The sequence below is a fragment of the Parasteatoda tepidariorum genome, chromosome 6, assembly GCF_982258835.1.
Source record: "Parasteatoda tepidariorum strain Cologne lab strain chromosome 6, Ptep-v5.0, whole genome shotgun sequence".
Lineage (NCBI taxonomy): Eukaryota > Metazoa > Arthropoda > Arachnida > Araneae > Theridiidae > Parasteatoda > Parasteatoda tepidariorum.
Genome location: NC_141760.1, coordinates 100525501 through 100542009, shown reverse-complemented (window position 1 = coordinate 100542009; position 16509 = coordinate 100525501). Strand labels below are relative to the sequence as shown.

Here is a 16509-nt window from a genome sequence, read left to right as displayed (position 1 = left end):
ACGTTTGAAGTTAACTAAGCCAACAATTTGTAACTCACTGATTTCAGTGGCATTTCATATTACATTGCATTTCAAGCGAGAAAACAAAATAATTTTCATTGGAAATATTTGATTCCTAGAAGTAGTACCACTGATATGGATTTAAACAGCACTTCAATTTTACAGCTTCGACAAATTATTGTTGTTAAACCAGAAAAAAACCTTTGCTGTTTAAAAAATAGTTTTATTCTTAAGGACTGGTATGAAAAAGAAGAATATTTTTTAAAACTTCTTAAGACATAGTACACAGATTAAGGAATTAATTAAATTAAATTTTAAACCATGACTTATAAGTTATTTTTTGTTCTATGTATTTTGTTCGAAAAAAAAATCATAATTGTTAGATATGTAAGAATAAAAGATAAAAAATGATTGATTTATTATGTCTGCCGTTTTTAGATTTTTCAAAAAAAGAAGTTATTTATTATCGGGCATGCGGTCTCTGTTTTACATAATTTATTTTATTAACTAGTTTAAATTTAGTTCAAAACGTATAAAATAACGTACGAAATTAATTAACGTGTTTTTATCTATTATACTAGTCAAGAATTTTCAGGGAAAATCACGCCATTTTTTTAGACAACCACTATGTTCTAGCTTAAACCACTTAAGCATAGAGAGAACAATACATTTTGTGCGTAACAAAATATTTCCCTTTCGTGCAACAAAAAATATGCGACATAAAATAACTGCTTGTTCTCAATAGCATATCATTAAATCATCTGAAGTTAGTGATATTGAAAGAAATTTTGCAACCAAACGTTTCAATCAAACTTTAAACAGTTTTTGTTCAAATTTATTACTTATATTACACCTTTATATAAAATACTTTTTTATCGGCAAATATCTCAATTTAAACTGACAATTTTTTGTTGTCTTTTTCTTTAATTTAAAAATTACGATTTTCAATGTATTTTATATTTTTTTATAGGTTTTTGTTCAGCAAGCTCTTGTGCGAATTGTGATTTTCAGCTTACGATTCGCTCGTATTTAAAGTACGCGCTTATATTTTAAAGCAATATACATGGCCGACATATGAGATGATTTTGAAAATAACGTGTATACCAAAAAATTTCGATGTTTTAATTTATTATTTTTTTTAAATTGAAGAGTTGAATTCGTCAAAAAAGAGCGAATTTACTCACGAAATAAATCTTGGTGTGTAGAAGGCTGATAAATTTATCAGCCTAAAGAAATTAAGCTTATTATATTTGTATATGGTACATGTACTATATTATAATTATTGAGTGATAATATTCATTCTTACAATTATATTGCTACAATGTGAAAATTATTATGCAATATAATTTTCATATTTGATACTCTAATTTGATATTTGATAGAGGGTGTTCTCAAATCACCATCTTAAATGAATATTTTTAGAGCAATTGTGGGGATGAATTGAAAGGATAAGTTCTCCAAAAAGTGAAACATTTTATCAAAATTTAAATAATCATTGTCAAGTCCAATTATTGTGAACGAAAACGTCAGATTTAGATCATCAAACAATTTTAGATAAAATCAAAAAGCAATTTAATTCCTTATTAGACATCAGAACAATTGACGAGATAGTGAATCACGTTTCAAGTGATAGTTTGCAAACAAACGAAATTCCGATTATACAAGCAAGCAGGCAGACTAGCACAAAACACACCCACGCATTTAAAGCTGTTTTGAATGACGAAAATTCTTATCAGGAAGCTAAGAGTTAATAGCTTCCTGATGTTTCTATATTCATTAATGCTGATTTTCTTTACTGCACTAAAATGTTACTTATCATGTTTTCCTACTACTCTCTTCAATTGAGAAGAATATCTTTCCAATGTAAGGTAATTCATTATTGACAATATCTATATTTAAATGTGCTTGAATCACATTTAAACATTTGAATTCTAGACTTCACTATTAAATATTTATTGTGATCTTAACTTCCACCAGGACCATGAACTCCCGACATTAGACATATTGGTAGTGTATCGAAACATATTATTCTTTTATATTGACTGTTCACCCATTTAGCTGTTTGTAATCATTCGATTAGGTAGAACGGTAAATGGATAAGCAGCCGCTTTTCCTCCCACCTACAATACACAGAACCATAGCGACAACCACCAAATTGTCTACTACAGGAAGTCCATCTCGTGGTGTACAGACAGTTTTGAGAGTGACATGAATTTAATTTCCACAAGGATTCTAAAAATATACTGCAAAGGTGGTATTTTGAGAACACCCATTATAAACAAAACTTCTTGACATTTATCTACAGAGCTACGGTAAGAAGACACATGAAATTTAGCGAGTTCATTTCGATACCAGGATATTAGTATAAAGTTATTTCTCCTCTTATTGTTTGTAATTCCCATATTATATATATAAAAAAATGGACTCGTATAAACTTATGAAAGCTTCTTCTTACCAAAGTAATACAGCAGAGCATCTAAAGAAAATAATTGGGAGATTCAGAGGGAGGGGGGAACAAAACTTGCCTTCCCTTATCTTCATTTACCTCCTTTAGCATTACTTTAGGTTACCTTTACTTACCAAAACCTTATCCTGGTTATTCTGCATTAGAAAATGTATAAGTTCTTCAGAAGGACAAAACCACGGCAATAGCGCTACGAACTTTGCCCAGCGTATTAGCAAAATTATCTATTCTTCTTGTGGACCCATCACACCCATCCATTTTCTGGGGCAGCACTGATTCTGGGTCTGGACACCATTCCTGTCTTGCTAAGACCCGGTATGCGACCCGTGGTACTCGACGGTGACGTCACTATGCAGGATGGATGCGATCGAGATGCAGATCGAATGTTGCAGAAGCGAAAATCTGTTTGGCCTGGAAGTATGGTCGACAGAAAGTTCTTTGCATTCCTCTGAGTTAAAAGTTTCACGGAGAGCACCTGAGAAATAAATAGAAATTGTTAAATATCTCGTTAGAAAATACATAGATAGTAATTTAACCTGCTATGCTCTTGATAAGAACTCGAAATTCGAAAAGGGAAGATCGACAAAAAAGAGTTTATCATAATAATGTAACAATAGTGTTATTTTTTGAAGTTAGACTTTTTGAACAATTGAACAATGTCATTAAAAAATTTTCCATTTGCTTTCTACTAATTTTAAAATTTAAAGAACGCAATTTCTTTATGAATTTTGACGGACAATACTCGGGGCAAAGCAATACCACCTAAAACAGACAAGGCTTCAGCACGGGTTACCATAAACAAGAAGTTTGATCCTTTTGTAGTCCGAATGTAATGGCATCAGTTGAATTTCCTCCACTGTGCAGCGTTGTCGTTCTTATTTTTCTTCATTGCGCAGTTTATGCTCGTCACGTGGGACTAATTAGTTGATCCGTAATTACATTTTAGATCTATATAATTGTATTCAGCACGATTTGTAATGTTCCACCATGATAAAATAGTTGGCATTGCTTATAATCTTATTAAAAGAGTAGGCAATAAACAAATACAAATTTTATTGATACAAATAGTAATAAATATGATGAATTTAAATGGAAATTACTTAAGAATTCTTAAACTTTTATCAATTTATATAATAAGAAACCGTTTTAAGTAAAAACAAACCCCAGATTTGTTACTTATTTTCATTAAGTTAGTTCCCAACACTTTTGTTCCAAACATTCATCATCATTTCTGCTTCTTTTATTTACTCAGACCACATTTATATGTTTTATTCATTAGAGATTCAGTTAAAATATTTATGCATTTGAATACTGCGGAAAATTTCATCGCAATTTGCTACTTTTCTCAGAAATAACCATTCAATAGTTAATTTTGAAAACTTAAATATTTAAACATTTTTTTTCCACAAATATCTCGTAGCAGACGATTTATTATTATTTCTGCATATTCAACATACATTATTTTTATTAGTAAAAAGTCCTCTATTGGGTATACTATAGCCTACGTCACAGATCGTGTTATTCCTACTAAATTTAACTAGTAAACAGCATTTTCTGCGAACCTGATTTCTAGCAACAAGTAAAAGCATCAAACGAAGTGTCTTGTTTATAAGTCGCTACTCGCCAGGTTGAAATTGTATTAGTCTAGTTCCTTTGGAAATAATTTATATTGTTGTTTTACCGAAGTTTGTGAATTTAGTAAACATATTTAAAACTCAGTTTATTAATTAAACTAAAAGGTAAATGTTATTCCTAGTAAGTGGAAGTAGTTGTGCTTTTTTCATATTATACCCAATTGAGCGAGGGAAAGAGTTATATGGCAAAACAATTAGAATATAATTAAGTACCGTTAGATATAAACAGGCTGTCGTAGTTACGGTATTGCTTAAAGGTTAAGCGTTTGAAAAAAGATAGTTGAATACAATTCACAAAAAATTTCAAAAATTAAACAGATTTTCTGTAAAACCATGAACATCTATATGCATCAGCAAAAAATAAAGAATTTAGTCTTCTTCCAAGGACACTTAAAATTTACGTAAAAACATTCTGTGTTGTAGAAAACTGTTCCGTAATCACTGACCCTTAATGTATGTTTTTAGTTTTGTCCAAACTCAAAAATGTATGCCCCTTATGAGTCAGAACTTAATTTTTAAGTGGGAAAAAAGAAAAAACGAAATGTAATTATTAATTTTTGAGGAAATAAAGTTAAAAATCATTAAATTCAGTAGGGGAAAAATTAGCGCTACACCCCACTTTTAAGGTTGATGACCTCTCTTACTATAGTGCTATGGGACATACCCAACTTTCTCAGTATGCATGAGAGTTCAATTTCATTCACAAGCTCTTTGCAGGGATGATGTAGCTTGGCTCTTTTCGCAGCATAGTTTGGATTAAACAAATGCTTCTTAAAAATTTTGGGCATTTATTTCTTCACAACTATGAGTATATTTGAAAATTTTGACGTGAATTTTTTAATCTGAAACAAGTTTCATCTGAATTCCTCGTGCAGGGGCGGATCTACATAACGGCTTTTTGGGCTGCAGCCCAGGGCCCCGTGGAAACAAAGGGCCCCAGTCCCCACTGAAAACAATAGGTGATATTTTGAATTTAAAAAAATATCTAATATTAAAAAAATAATAATATTATAAGGTTGGCAACCCTGAGATCAATCAACCCATGCATGTGCGCGTCTATCGAACGGAACGGGGAATTACCCGTCGCTTGTTTTTGGTCAGTGTATTTTTTCGCGTCTATTACGGGGGACTTCCGCAGCGCCGCTTAACACCCGACGTAATTTTGTGTTTTTTTCTGCATTTCTGTTCTCGTCATCAATGACAAACTTGTTTAGTTTACTAATATCTGTCTTGACCACCAGAAACCTTCTGATCCCACTGAAAACTATATTGGAGTTCAGCAAGAGGACGGTAATACCGAGGCGGAAAGAAATTTAGAGAATATTAAGTTTGAGTTTGAGAAATATGTTGTCGTGGGCTTGTGGCCAGAATTGCTAAATAATGATTTTATTAATGACGTACTCTCACATGAAATGACTGACTTTTAAAATAAAGATCCAAAAAATATATATTCAGCTTCAATAAAGAAATACAAAGAACAAAACAGAATATTTTCAAATAGGTATTTCATTAAGAAAATGAAAAATGGTCAATCACTGGAAAGATTTTGGTTATGTTATTCAACCAGGATTGGTACTGTTTATTGTTTGACTTGCAAACTTTTTTCTAAAATCCCTTCTCAATACACAACCGGATTTTCTGATTGGAAACACATAGGAGCTTGTTTAGAAAATCATGAAAATTCTAATGAACATAGGAAATCAATGTTAGTGTGGTTGACACGTGAAGGCAACAAGTTAATTGTATCATTAAAAGACTTCGTGAACAACATAAGGCACCAATCAGATCAGAAGCTAAAGGACTACGAAAAGAAAGCTAAAAAATTAAATACTAGTGTGGGAATAGACTACAATGACATAAACAAGAGACGCATGACTCCAAAATTTTCAGATAAGTCTACGGATAAATTCTCAGTATACGGCGCAGAAGAATTTAAAAGAGACACGCTAAACGTTGCGTTGGATAAGCTGATTATGGATTTAAACAAAAGGAGCCAAGTCTATGAGATGTATAGCAAGAAATTCCAATTTTTAATGGATTTGCAAGACAAAAATATGGAGAACATAGATCTGGAAAGTGTACGTAATATTGTTGATTATTATACAGATGACGTAGACGAGCATTTAGTGAATGAGTGCATTCAGTTAAAATCGTATTTACTTCAGTCTGAGCTACAGTTTTACACCTCTTGCAGTGAAATTTTTATGCTAATTTATGATAAAGAAATTTGTTGACGTTTTCCCAAATTGCTACACTAACTTAAGGATTTTTTTAACTTTGCCAATCACTAGCTGTGAAGCTGAGTGCTCTTTCTCCAAAATGTCATATATAGAAAACAAATATAGGACAACAATGTCGAACCATCGACTAAATCATTTATCAGTTCTTTCCATAAATTGTGATTTAACGAAGGACTTACAATGTGATGAGCAAATAAAGAAATTTGCAGCACAAAAATGCAGAAAGGTTGCTTTATAATTTATATAACATAACTACACATAACCTGTCATTTTCTTTTGCAATAATGTTGTACAGTTGCTGTTTGTATAGACAAATAAAAATAAATAAAGTTATTTTATTGTCCTATTTTTTTTCTATATACTTATCTACATCAATATAGAAAACAGTTTTTTTGACAAAATGGCTATTAGGGCCCCAAAGTAGTTTCAGCCCAGGGCCCCACAAATTCACGATCCGCCCATGTCCTCGCGGCAAATAATTATAAAAAATTCGCCACGTGTCCACCACCATATTCTCTTAACGTTGCATGACTAAACAAATGCTTTTTGAAAAAGATTTAGTATTTATTTCCTTGCAACTATGGGTATTTTTGAAAAATTTGACCCTTACTTCGTAATTTGAAACCAGTTTCAAATGAATTACTCATTGGAAAAAGTTAATAAAAATTCGCAATATGTCCTCTTTTATTTTTCTATGCTGTTAACGTAGCATTATTTGGACTAAAAATGGCTTCTTAAAAATTTTGGATTTCTTTTTTTTTTTTACATTTACGGACGGGTATTTTTGAAAGAATCGACGCTCACTTTTTAATCTTAATCATGTTCTAAATGAGTTCCTTATTGATAAAAATTATAAAAAAATTCGCAATAGTCCTCATTTTCGTCAATTATACATATGTTCTTAAAACATCATTGTATGGAGTAAACAAATTCTTCTCAAAACTTTTGATTACTTATTTCTTGACAAATATGGCTATTTTTTTTAAAAAACTGACGCTTACTTAGTAATCTGGAACAAGTTTCAAATTATTTTCTCATTGTAAAAAATTATAAAAAATTCGCAAATTGTACTTTATTATGCTTACTATATTAATGCTCTTAATGTTCTACGGTTTGGACAAAACATATGCTTCTTGAAAGTTTTGGGAATTTATTTTTTCATATATATGGGTATTTTTGAAAAATATGACGCTTACTTTGTAATCTGAAACAAGTTTCAAATGAATTCTTCACTTTCAAAAATTATAAAAAATTTTCAAAGTGTCCTCCAATACGTTAACTTTAAACATGCTCTTAACGTAGTATTGGTTTAAACAAATTCTACTCAAAAAATTTTGAGTACTTATTTTTTGACACATATGGTTATTTTTGAAAGAATTGATGCTCACTTTGTAATTTGAAAAAAGTTTTAAATTATTTTCCAATGGCAAAAAATTTTAAAAAATTCGCAAAATAATTTCCATTATATTAATTACATATATGCTCTTAGTATAGTAAGAGAGGACATCAACTCTAAAAGTGGAGTGTAGTCCTCATTTTCCCCCTACTAAACTTATTTGATTGAAGGAATTTTGCCGGAGTTACCTTTGAAATATTTTATGTTTCATTTTGCAATCGAAGAATTTTTAGATGTTTTTACTCTCATCTTTCTCTCTAATGATTCGTCAGGAAAAAAATAACGCTTTCAGGGCTTGACGACGTTATTTATTTCTCTTCCCCTAACTTACGACTCATTATGTGTACATTTTCTATAGAAATTTTTAACAAGGGAGCTAAAAATATTTGTTAAAGGCGGTGATTATGGAACATCCAGTATGCGTAAAGATTACCAAAACTAACAGTAATATATGTAAAGAATGCATAGCCGTTTGATTTTCGCAGAGTTTAACAATATTCGAAATGCACTCACCACAGTGAAGAAAGCTGCAAAGAAGAGTAGGAGCATACTCCACCATTTTTCTGCAATCCACTTCTTCAGAATGGCCACCCCTTCAGGGGACATCAGAAGATTTCTCAGTGTTGCCAGTGGTCCCGATGGGTCGATCTAATTCATGAGACAGTTAACAAGATATAGGAACAGCAAAAATTTTCTTTGAAAAAATATAAATTACTTTATTGTGTTACACAATATGCAACCAATAAATAAAAAAAAGAAAACGATCAATTTTTAATAAAAAATATGTAATATTTGGAATTTGAATACAATTGAGATTTCTAAGAATAAAATACGAAATATAAAAACAATATCAGTTTTTCGAATATAATAATATCATGATAATATTCAGCTGAAAATAAATGGAAACGAACAACGCTTAATAATTTTTGATCCCACGATCGAATCTTCACGTTTTATTGGTCTCAATCTTATTGGTTTGAGGCTTTTATTAAATATGCCAATTATTTAGTGCCGAAGATATTATAAGTCACGAAATCAGGTACAAAACGTAATTTCTATGAGTAATCGTATATTTCTTCGACGGATTCCGATTTTTTACTCTCAGAATATAGAGGGTAGCCGCAATTTGGAAAATAGGATCCGAGTAGTTTTATCAGGAGAGCAGTTATAAGCTTGAAATCCTTAATGGTAATCATACATTCTGGGTATTTCGTATAACTGGAAAATGTTTTAAGCTAATTGAAAAATTTTTGCTTACAATTCTTTTTATCTAATCATAATTCCATTCAGAAAATAATTGTTAATAATTATTTGCAATTTTTTATTATTTTTTAAGAATAGTAGTAGATTAAAAATACTTAATTGTGAGGTAAGCTAACTTTTACATAATTTTGAGGAATGTTATTTTATATGGCTAAATTCCAAAATTCAAACAAAATTGGTCGAATACTTCCTAAAAAATCGTATTTTAAAAAAGTTCTATTACTTTATTTTATTTTATTTAATTTAATTTTATTCTATTTTACTTTATTTATTTTTTTTACTGAACAATGACAGTTTTTATTACAAAATAATCTTCATAGCGTGATATATGCTATAAACGTTAATTTGTATTGAAAATTGTTATTTAGCAATTTAACTGCAATAATTCTGTAGAGAAGGTGCCATTGCTGGCTAAGAAGAACTATGCTGCCATATATAACATATTTTTCGAATTTTATTTTAAAACTGAAGTAAAAAAATACACAAAATGAGGGTGAAAAATTTATTTGAGGAGGAAAACAAAATATGATGAATCATTAACACGCTTGACGAGATTATACCCAATTATGATTAGTCGAGCTTCGATAACATTTGTATTTGTTTTCGCTCAAATATTAATACAAAATGAAATTAATACAAAAGGAAACTATGAAAAAAATGTTTAATAAAAGCTCAGAGTCAAAGGACTAATCAATAAATAAATAAATAAAAACTATTTCTATTGGTTTCGCAATTGAATAGAAACACTTCTGCTTTGAAGATAACACAGCAAAAGTATGAATAATTTTTCAAAGCAAAAAATAATTTTTTAAAGAAAAATAAGTAAGATAGCAAAACAAATTGCATTTGTGTTTCAGTATTATTTCATATGCCCTTTAAATGTCTTACAAATGCATTCACAGAAGTGTAGTTGTAATTTTGTAGTGGTAGATACGCTACACTTGTTTCCACAATTTTATTTCTATGACATGAAACGATCTATTTTCATTGAATTGATATTCGAAACTTTTATTTATTTACTTGAATCACATTTTCGCAAAAAAGGATAAGAATTAACCCTCTGATTCCGATCGAGTCCTAGAATTTGTGTCCCTTCATTACGGGAGTTTTCTGAAAGCAGTTTCTATGATTGAACTCGTCCAAAACTATCTTCCTGTGAGGGGTTGAGGAGGGGTCATCGTTTTCTCGCAGTTGAGTATTCAAAATCACTCATGCGGCAAAGGAGGGGAATTGTTGACAAATACATGAAATATAAGTTTTCCGAAAATAAAAGTTTAGCACCTTATTGGCGATTTTCAAGTAGAGGAGTAATAAATTATACTTTAATTTTTTTCTTTCTTTTATTTATTTCGTTCTTTCTTCCTTTTTTTCTATTCTTTCGACATTTTAAATAAGAGAGGAAGACTCTTTTGATAAGTGCCGAATATTCAAATTATCTCATCCGTTTAATTTTTGTATAAGTACAGCGATTTATTAATTTTATTTAATGCAACATGGTTTATGAAATCTAATATTATGATTGTGTTATCTTTAAATTTATTTCTTAAATAAAGAAATTAATACTAAACGGTTCCGAGTTATATTTTAGTAAATTTAAGAGTATTAGCTTTTAAAATAAATCAATAATAAGAAACGGCTTCTGAAACATATCTTTCATTTTATTAAGTGTCCTGACCGAAAAAAAAGAATTAAGATGCATGCAATATAATTGTTTACGACTTGCTTCTTTATTCAAATCAACAGTGTTCAAATTGACAGGATTTGCAATCATAATTACTTTGTAATAACGTTACTGAAGAATACAGTTGAATAAAAATATAAAAATTATAAGTAATTATTATTCTTGTATGTTCATAAGTCAGTCATTCATATGTAGCGGGATTGATATAATTAAAAGTATTTCTTTAGAATAAACTATTTTTATAGATTGTCATAATTATAAGGAGTAAAATCTACTTACTAAAGTTAAAAAAGTTTTTTTTATAATTTCGACAGTAATTTATACTGAAATATAAAACATTTTAAGCATATTTATTTTGTGCGTTTTTTATTTTATTTTTCTCTGCATCTATATTTATATGGATCTATATTTATATGAATCTATATTTATATACACCTATAACTATCAATTTATGAGTTTGTGTTTCGTATTAATTAGGACTGTTAGTGCATTTTAAAATTTGGACAGAAGATGAAAGAAACTAATCTACCACTCATCTTAAAAATTCTCTAAAAAATTTAATTACATCGTTCAAGAGTTTGAAAAATAGAATTTACTCATTGGTTTTACAGATACCTTTGCTATAAATTAAACAATAATTCAGCAATTTTAAATATATGTATTTTTATAATATATATATTTTAAAGATAAATCATCAGTAATGTTTGCTAGCTCATAGCTCTATTTAATTATAAAAAGAGTTTATTGCACGATATTTTCAAGTGTTATCTTTTAATGTCAGATAAACCCAATGATGAACAAAACTATGGTTGACTGCGTCTCGAAATTAGTAAGTTTTCCGAAATCGCATGTTTATTTTGTTCAAAGTTATACTTTTAAAATATTTTTCTATAATACAAAATAATTTAAAATCAATATAAGTGGAACAAAAAAAAGATTATGTTCTGAAAGTCACAATAAATGAAGAGAACTACGTAGTATGTTTAGGAGAAACGTAAAAAATCGCCTTAATATTATTGATACCAGTTATAATTAGTCAACTTTATTAATAGATACTTATTGAAATAAAAAAGAATAAACTATGTATTAAAAAGTACAATGGATGGAGAAAAGGTTCTTCTATTTTGGGGAACCGTATGACGCTTAAATAATTTTGGTGACTTAATTTTAGTATGAACCAATTACGATTAATTTTATTTAGTAATATGCCCAACTAATATTATGCAATTGATACACCGCTAATCTAGATATAGTTGAAATAGTTTTTTGGTCTCTTGAAAGGAATAAGTAAGTATGCTTTGTTGATTGTGTTAAATTTTATTTTAACTATCATTATAAGTTGGCATCGAACAACAGAATATATATATATATATATATATATATATATATATATATATATATATATATATATATATATATATTAACATAATAATAATAATTAACTTAACTTATATAGAAATGTTATAATAGATCATATTTTTGGGTTTTTAAGAAACTTTTTAGGAACAAAAAAAATTTGAATATTGTTTCAGGAAATTCTAGTATTTTCTTTCAGGACATTTAATTTTTCCTAATTTTTCGTTAAAATGTATTTTTTATTTTAAAAAAATTGAAAATAATGTGACTATAATATTTTTTGTAAACATTGCTCATTGACCTCACCCCTTTTGTTAGAAAAATGAGATCTCAAACTTCCTTCTTCTTCCTTTCGTAATACTTAATACTTTCGTAATTACTTCGCTTACGTAATACTTAAACAGAATATTTAGCCTTAGTCGTTACATTTAAAGCTAAGTTACATTAGCGGTTGATTTATAATCTAAGATTCAATTTTGATTAACAAAAAAAGCTGTCTTTAGTTACTGGTTGATTTTCTAATAAATCTCCAAGTATGTAGAAAAGAAGGAAATGTGCAACGTGCTTTTCTACAATAGAGTGTGACAAAAGGTGTCATGTTATAGTGCTGCCTTTTCAGGAACACGGCTGGAATTCACCGTTTAGCTTAGGTAAAAGAGAGCCGCTAAATATTCCCTGCTTCTGTTCTCAGAAAAGTTGAATGGGCTCTTCCTTCCATCTGTTTCTCTCTCTCTCCTGTCATATAGTCTAAGAGCAACTCAGTTTTAGAATTATCAGTTTCTTACCGAAACAGAGATAATATGATAGATAAAAAAATTAAAATAATCTAAATATAAATAAAAAAAATAGAAAGATGATTGGGAGAATAAAAGAAGAATCGGAATTTTAGCAATTATTCTCGAATAGGAAAGATGGAAACGAATTTTAAAAAAATCGTTTAGGTGCTAAATATCTTCAATAAATTTTGACGCTTTATTGAGAATTGTTACAATACGAAATAAGTTTATTAAATCTAATATTCAATTCCCTATATTATAATGCCATCAGGAGAAAAAGAAGTGCCATTAGGAAAACATTTGTTTGGAGTGGAGGGTCTGACCACAAGGGGGGCACAGGCTACTCTATAGAAAACATAAAAAGACATGTTCATTTAATTTTATTTTATTTATTATTCACACTTATATATTTTTTGAAAAGGAAAGCTTCTAACATCTTTCCAAAAATATAAAATGTTTTGAACATCTGGTGGAAATTTGACAATTGAAACATGTATAAGGCGTAACTTCTCTTTATATATATGATCATAGAAAATAAAAATAGTTTAAAAATAATTTGACTTTAAATTTTAAAAAAAAACTGAAAACAAATTTTGAAAGTAAAATAACCTAAAAGTCCAAGTCACAGGGAAACATTTTTTCCAAGATTTGCGATGTTAATATTAAAAATAAAATATTATGTTCATAAATTTGGCATTATGTTTATAAATATTATGTTTAAAATGGGGCATCGAGGCAGATAAAGTTTTAAAAAATGTACGTATTTTAGAATCAAATACATAGTTAATGAAGCTCACGAGCTGTGTTTTGTCAGCGATGGCATGATCGCGGCAATATGGTCACTATTGCGCACAAACCACCTTTACTTCCTAGACAAGCTGCTACTTGGTACTCATCCCTCCAAAACTGGGTGGGTTTCCAGTCACCAGCTCGGATCAATAATATTACTATCATTAAAAATATTGCATTTTATTTTTCATTTCAAATCTAAAAAAATTAAAATGCTTTATTTGCTGAAAATTGTCAATTTTTAGATAATAGCGCATTTCGTTTTTATTATCGAAAAAGTTTATTACATAAAGCTGGTTAATTTTATTACATGAAGTTCCCCGGTATTAGAAATGTCATTTATTGCTACAGAAAATTTAAAATACTTACTGAGATGCGGAGAAAATTTAGTGCTTTCGTATTTGTCTTGATTCGTCCCTGTCTATATTGATTAATTATTTTTTTTATTAATTACAGATTCTACAGTCCGGGTAAAATAGAAATCCTTTTGTCCTAAGAGTTTTCTTAAAGCGAATGAAAATTACCTGAACTTACAACTTATATTTTAAGAATCATTTTATGATTAAGATGAATATGGTGTAATACTTTTTTTGTGTGGTTATTTTTTATATGTGGATACATTCCAAATGTTTAAGATTTCACTGTTGATAATTATTTTATTTTGATAATTATAAAAAGTAAGTTACTAAAACATTAATTTACTTAATTATTTCAAACCAGACCATATGTTACAATAAGGTCGTGTAAGTTTTACCCGAAATTTCAATTGGGAAAAACTTCAATCTTTCTTTCAACATAACAAAATTCCGTTTTTTTCCCCTATGAAATATGTAATAATCAAAGTAATATGCTCGCTAATACTTAATGAGTTAGCACACGATTTCACTGTAAATGCAGAAGTATTTCCCTTTCTGTGATGCCGATAGCACACAAAGGGGAGTGGTGGATGGTATAACTCGGTTATAAGTGTCAAGAGCTATATTTTGTTGTATATTGTTATCCTTTCAAGAACGTGTATTGTGTAGTTTTTACAATACTTATTTACTTGTTGACAGCCTGTTTAAAAATAATGATTCCGGTGAATTCTATAATATGATACAGGAAATGCTTTCGTATTGCAAGGAATTAGTTACTTTCTTCCATTCGCCATGCTTTTTCTTTCTAGTAATATTCTCTTGAAGTGCTTACTACAAGAACTCAAGAACAATAGATGGTTTATTTTTAATTCTATTTATCAATTTATTTTCACATTCAATGTAATTGCAAAAAATATTTAATATTTACGGAAACAGGGGAAGTAAGATGCAACAAATAACTAACGAGTTTTGTTTTCAAAATATTTAGGAAAATTCTAAAATTAATGAATTTATTTTCATGTTGATTTTTATTCCTTATATCTTGGTCTTACGATATAAAAGTCCATTCATTCTAAAAAACAAAAGCAAAAAAAAAAAAAAAAAAAAACAGGTTTTTTCCTTTTAAATATTGTACTTACACCTAATAATATGAATTGTGTGAATAAATAATTAAGCAGAAACAATTTTTTTCATAGTTTTATGTTTTCATTTTGATTTAATCCGTAATCGTTATAAATATTATGATTTGATAATGACAAAAATGCTCTATATTTACCCATTTGTAACATCACTGATTGCTAACTTTAAAGTCAGTTTCGGTGGTTAATGTAATTTGTTGTTAAAAGTTCTTTTTCCCTTAAAAAAATCCTTTTTAATATATGTATTGGAGTTTTAACTGTTATTTTCACAATTAAATTAAGCTGTTTTTACAGTAGGATGTTCTTTTCCCAAATAATGAAAAATAATAATTAAGTAAATAACTAAAAAATAATAATTTACTACAAATTTGTGCAATCCATGTCCTGATTTCTTTTAAAAACTAAATTTAAGGATTATAAAATCAATCAATAAAATCAATCTGCTCAATTTATGTTACACTTATAATAAATTTTAAACATATTTTTTTAAATAGTACTGATGCAAATGAATCCGCATTTGATTTAATTTTTTACCAAAAATAGTAATAATAATCACAGAATAGCATGGAAATTACTTCGTTTTCTCTTTTAGTGCAAAAATAGTACTGTTGTAGCTTGAATAATAGTACTGTTATTGTTCTCGTAACAAAATATTTCTAGATCTCAACCATGTTCTTAGTATACACTCAGTACTTCAAATTATTTGTAATCGCGATAGTATGATGGTCAATCTGAATTCAAATTATGCTTCCTGTTCATTCGGTATTGTTACTATTGATGCATATTTTTCAAGAACTAAATAATTTCCACTGAGCTTTTAAAATTGGACTAATCAGGAATTCAAGCTGATCCAGACCAGATTAATTTTTAAATCACATTAAATTATCTATAAAAAGACCAAATTTACGAAAGGCTAACTTTTAATTGTGTAATAATATGAATATATTATATAATAAATAATAAATCATATTAAATTGTATGACTAAGTCTGTAATTATATGATTATATCAAGTTATTTATACTTTTTCTGGTACCCTGAGATGCTTACCGTGATTTAGCAAGTCTCGAATTTTAAAATTTTATGTCAAAAACATCTAACTTATAGTTAAAGAACAAGTTTTTTTCCCCCCTTCCATAGTGATTAGAAAGATTAGTCGAGAAGCTTTTTCGTATCAAATATTCGTGGATTTTAACTATTCTGGTTTTAAACAACTTTTATTTGATACTGATTTTAAATAACTCTTATTAATTCTTCGCTGAAGGTTCGTTTGAAAAAAAGGCAGGTAAAATAATTTAAAAAATAACATCACTTGTTCCGTTAAAATTTTTTGCTTTTAGTAAATCCGTAAATATAATATTAATAAATTTATTACATGCATTGAAAGAAAATAAATATAATATAAATATGAAGTAAA

At 28.6% G+C, this 16509-nt stretch overlaps 1 protein-coding gene across 1 annotated transcript in view; it reads right to left on the bottom strand.

Moving 5' to 3' along the window:
* Positions 1-1125: 1125 nt before the first annotated feature.
* LOC107455245 (disintegrin and metalloproteinase domain-containing protein 10) overlaps positions 1126-16509 on the bottom strand; it is a 90587-nt gene continuing 75203 nt past the window's right edge. The window contains exons 13-14 of the mRNA XM_043049301.3: positions 8248-8382; positions 1126-2939 (exon numbers count right to left, since the gene is read on the bottom strand). Of these exons, the coding sequence (XP_042905235.2) occupies positions 2709-2939; positions 8248-8382 (366 nt within the window). The 3' untranslated portion in view covers positions 1126-2708. The remainder of the gene's footprint in view (positions 2940-8247; positions 8383-16509) is intronic.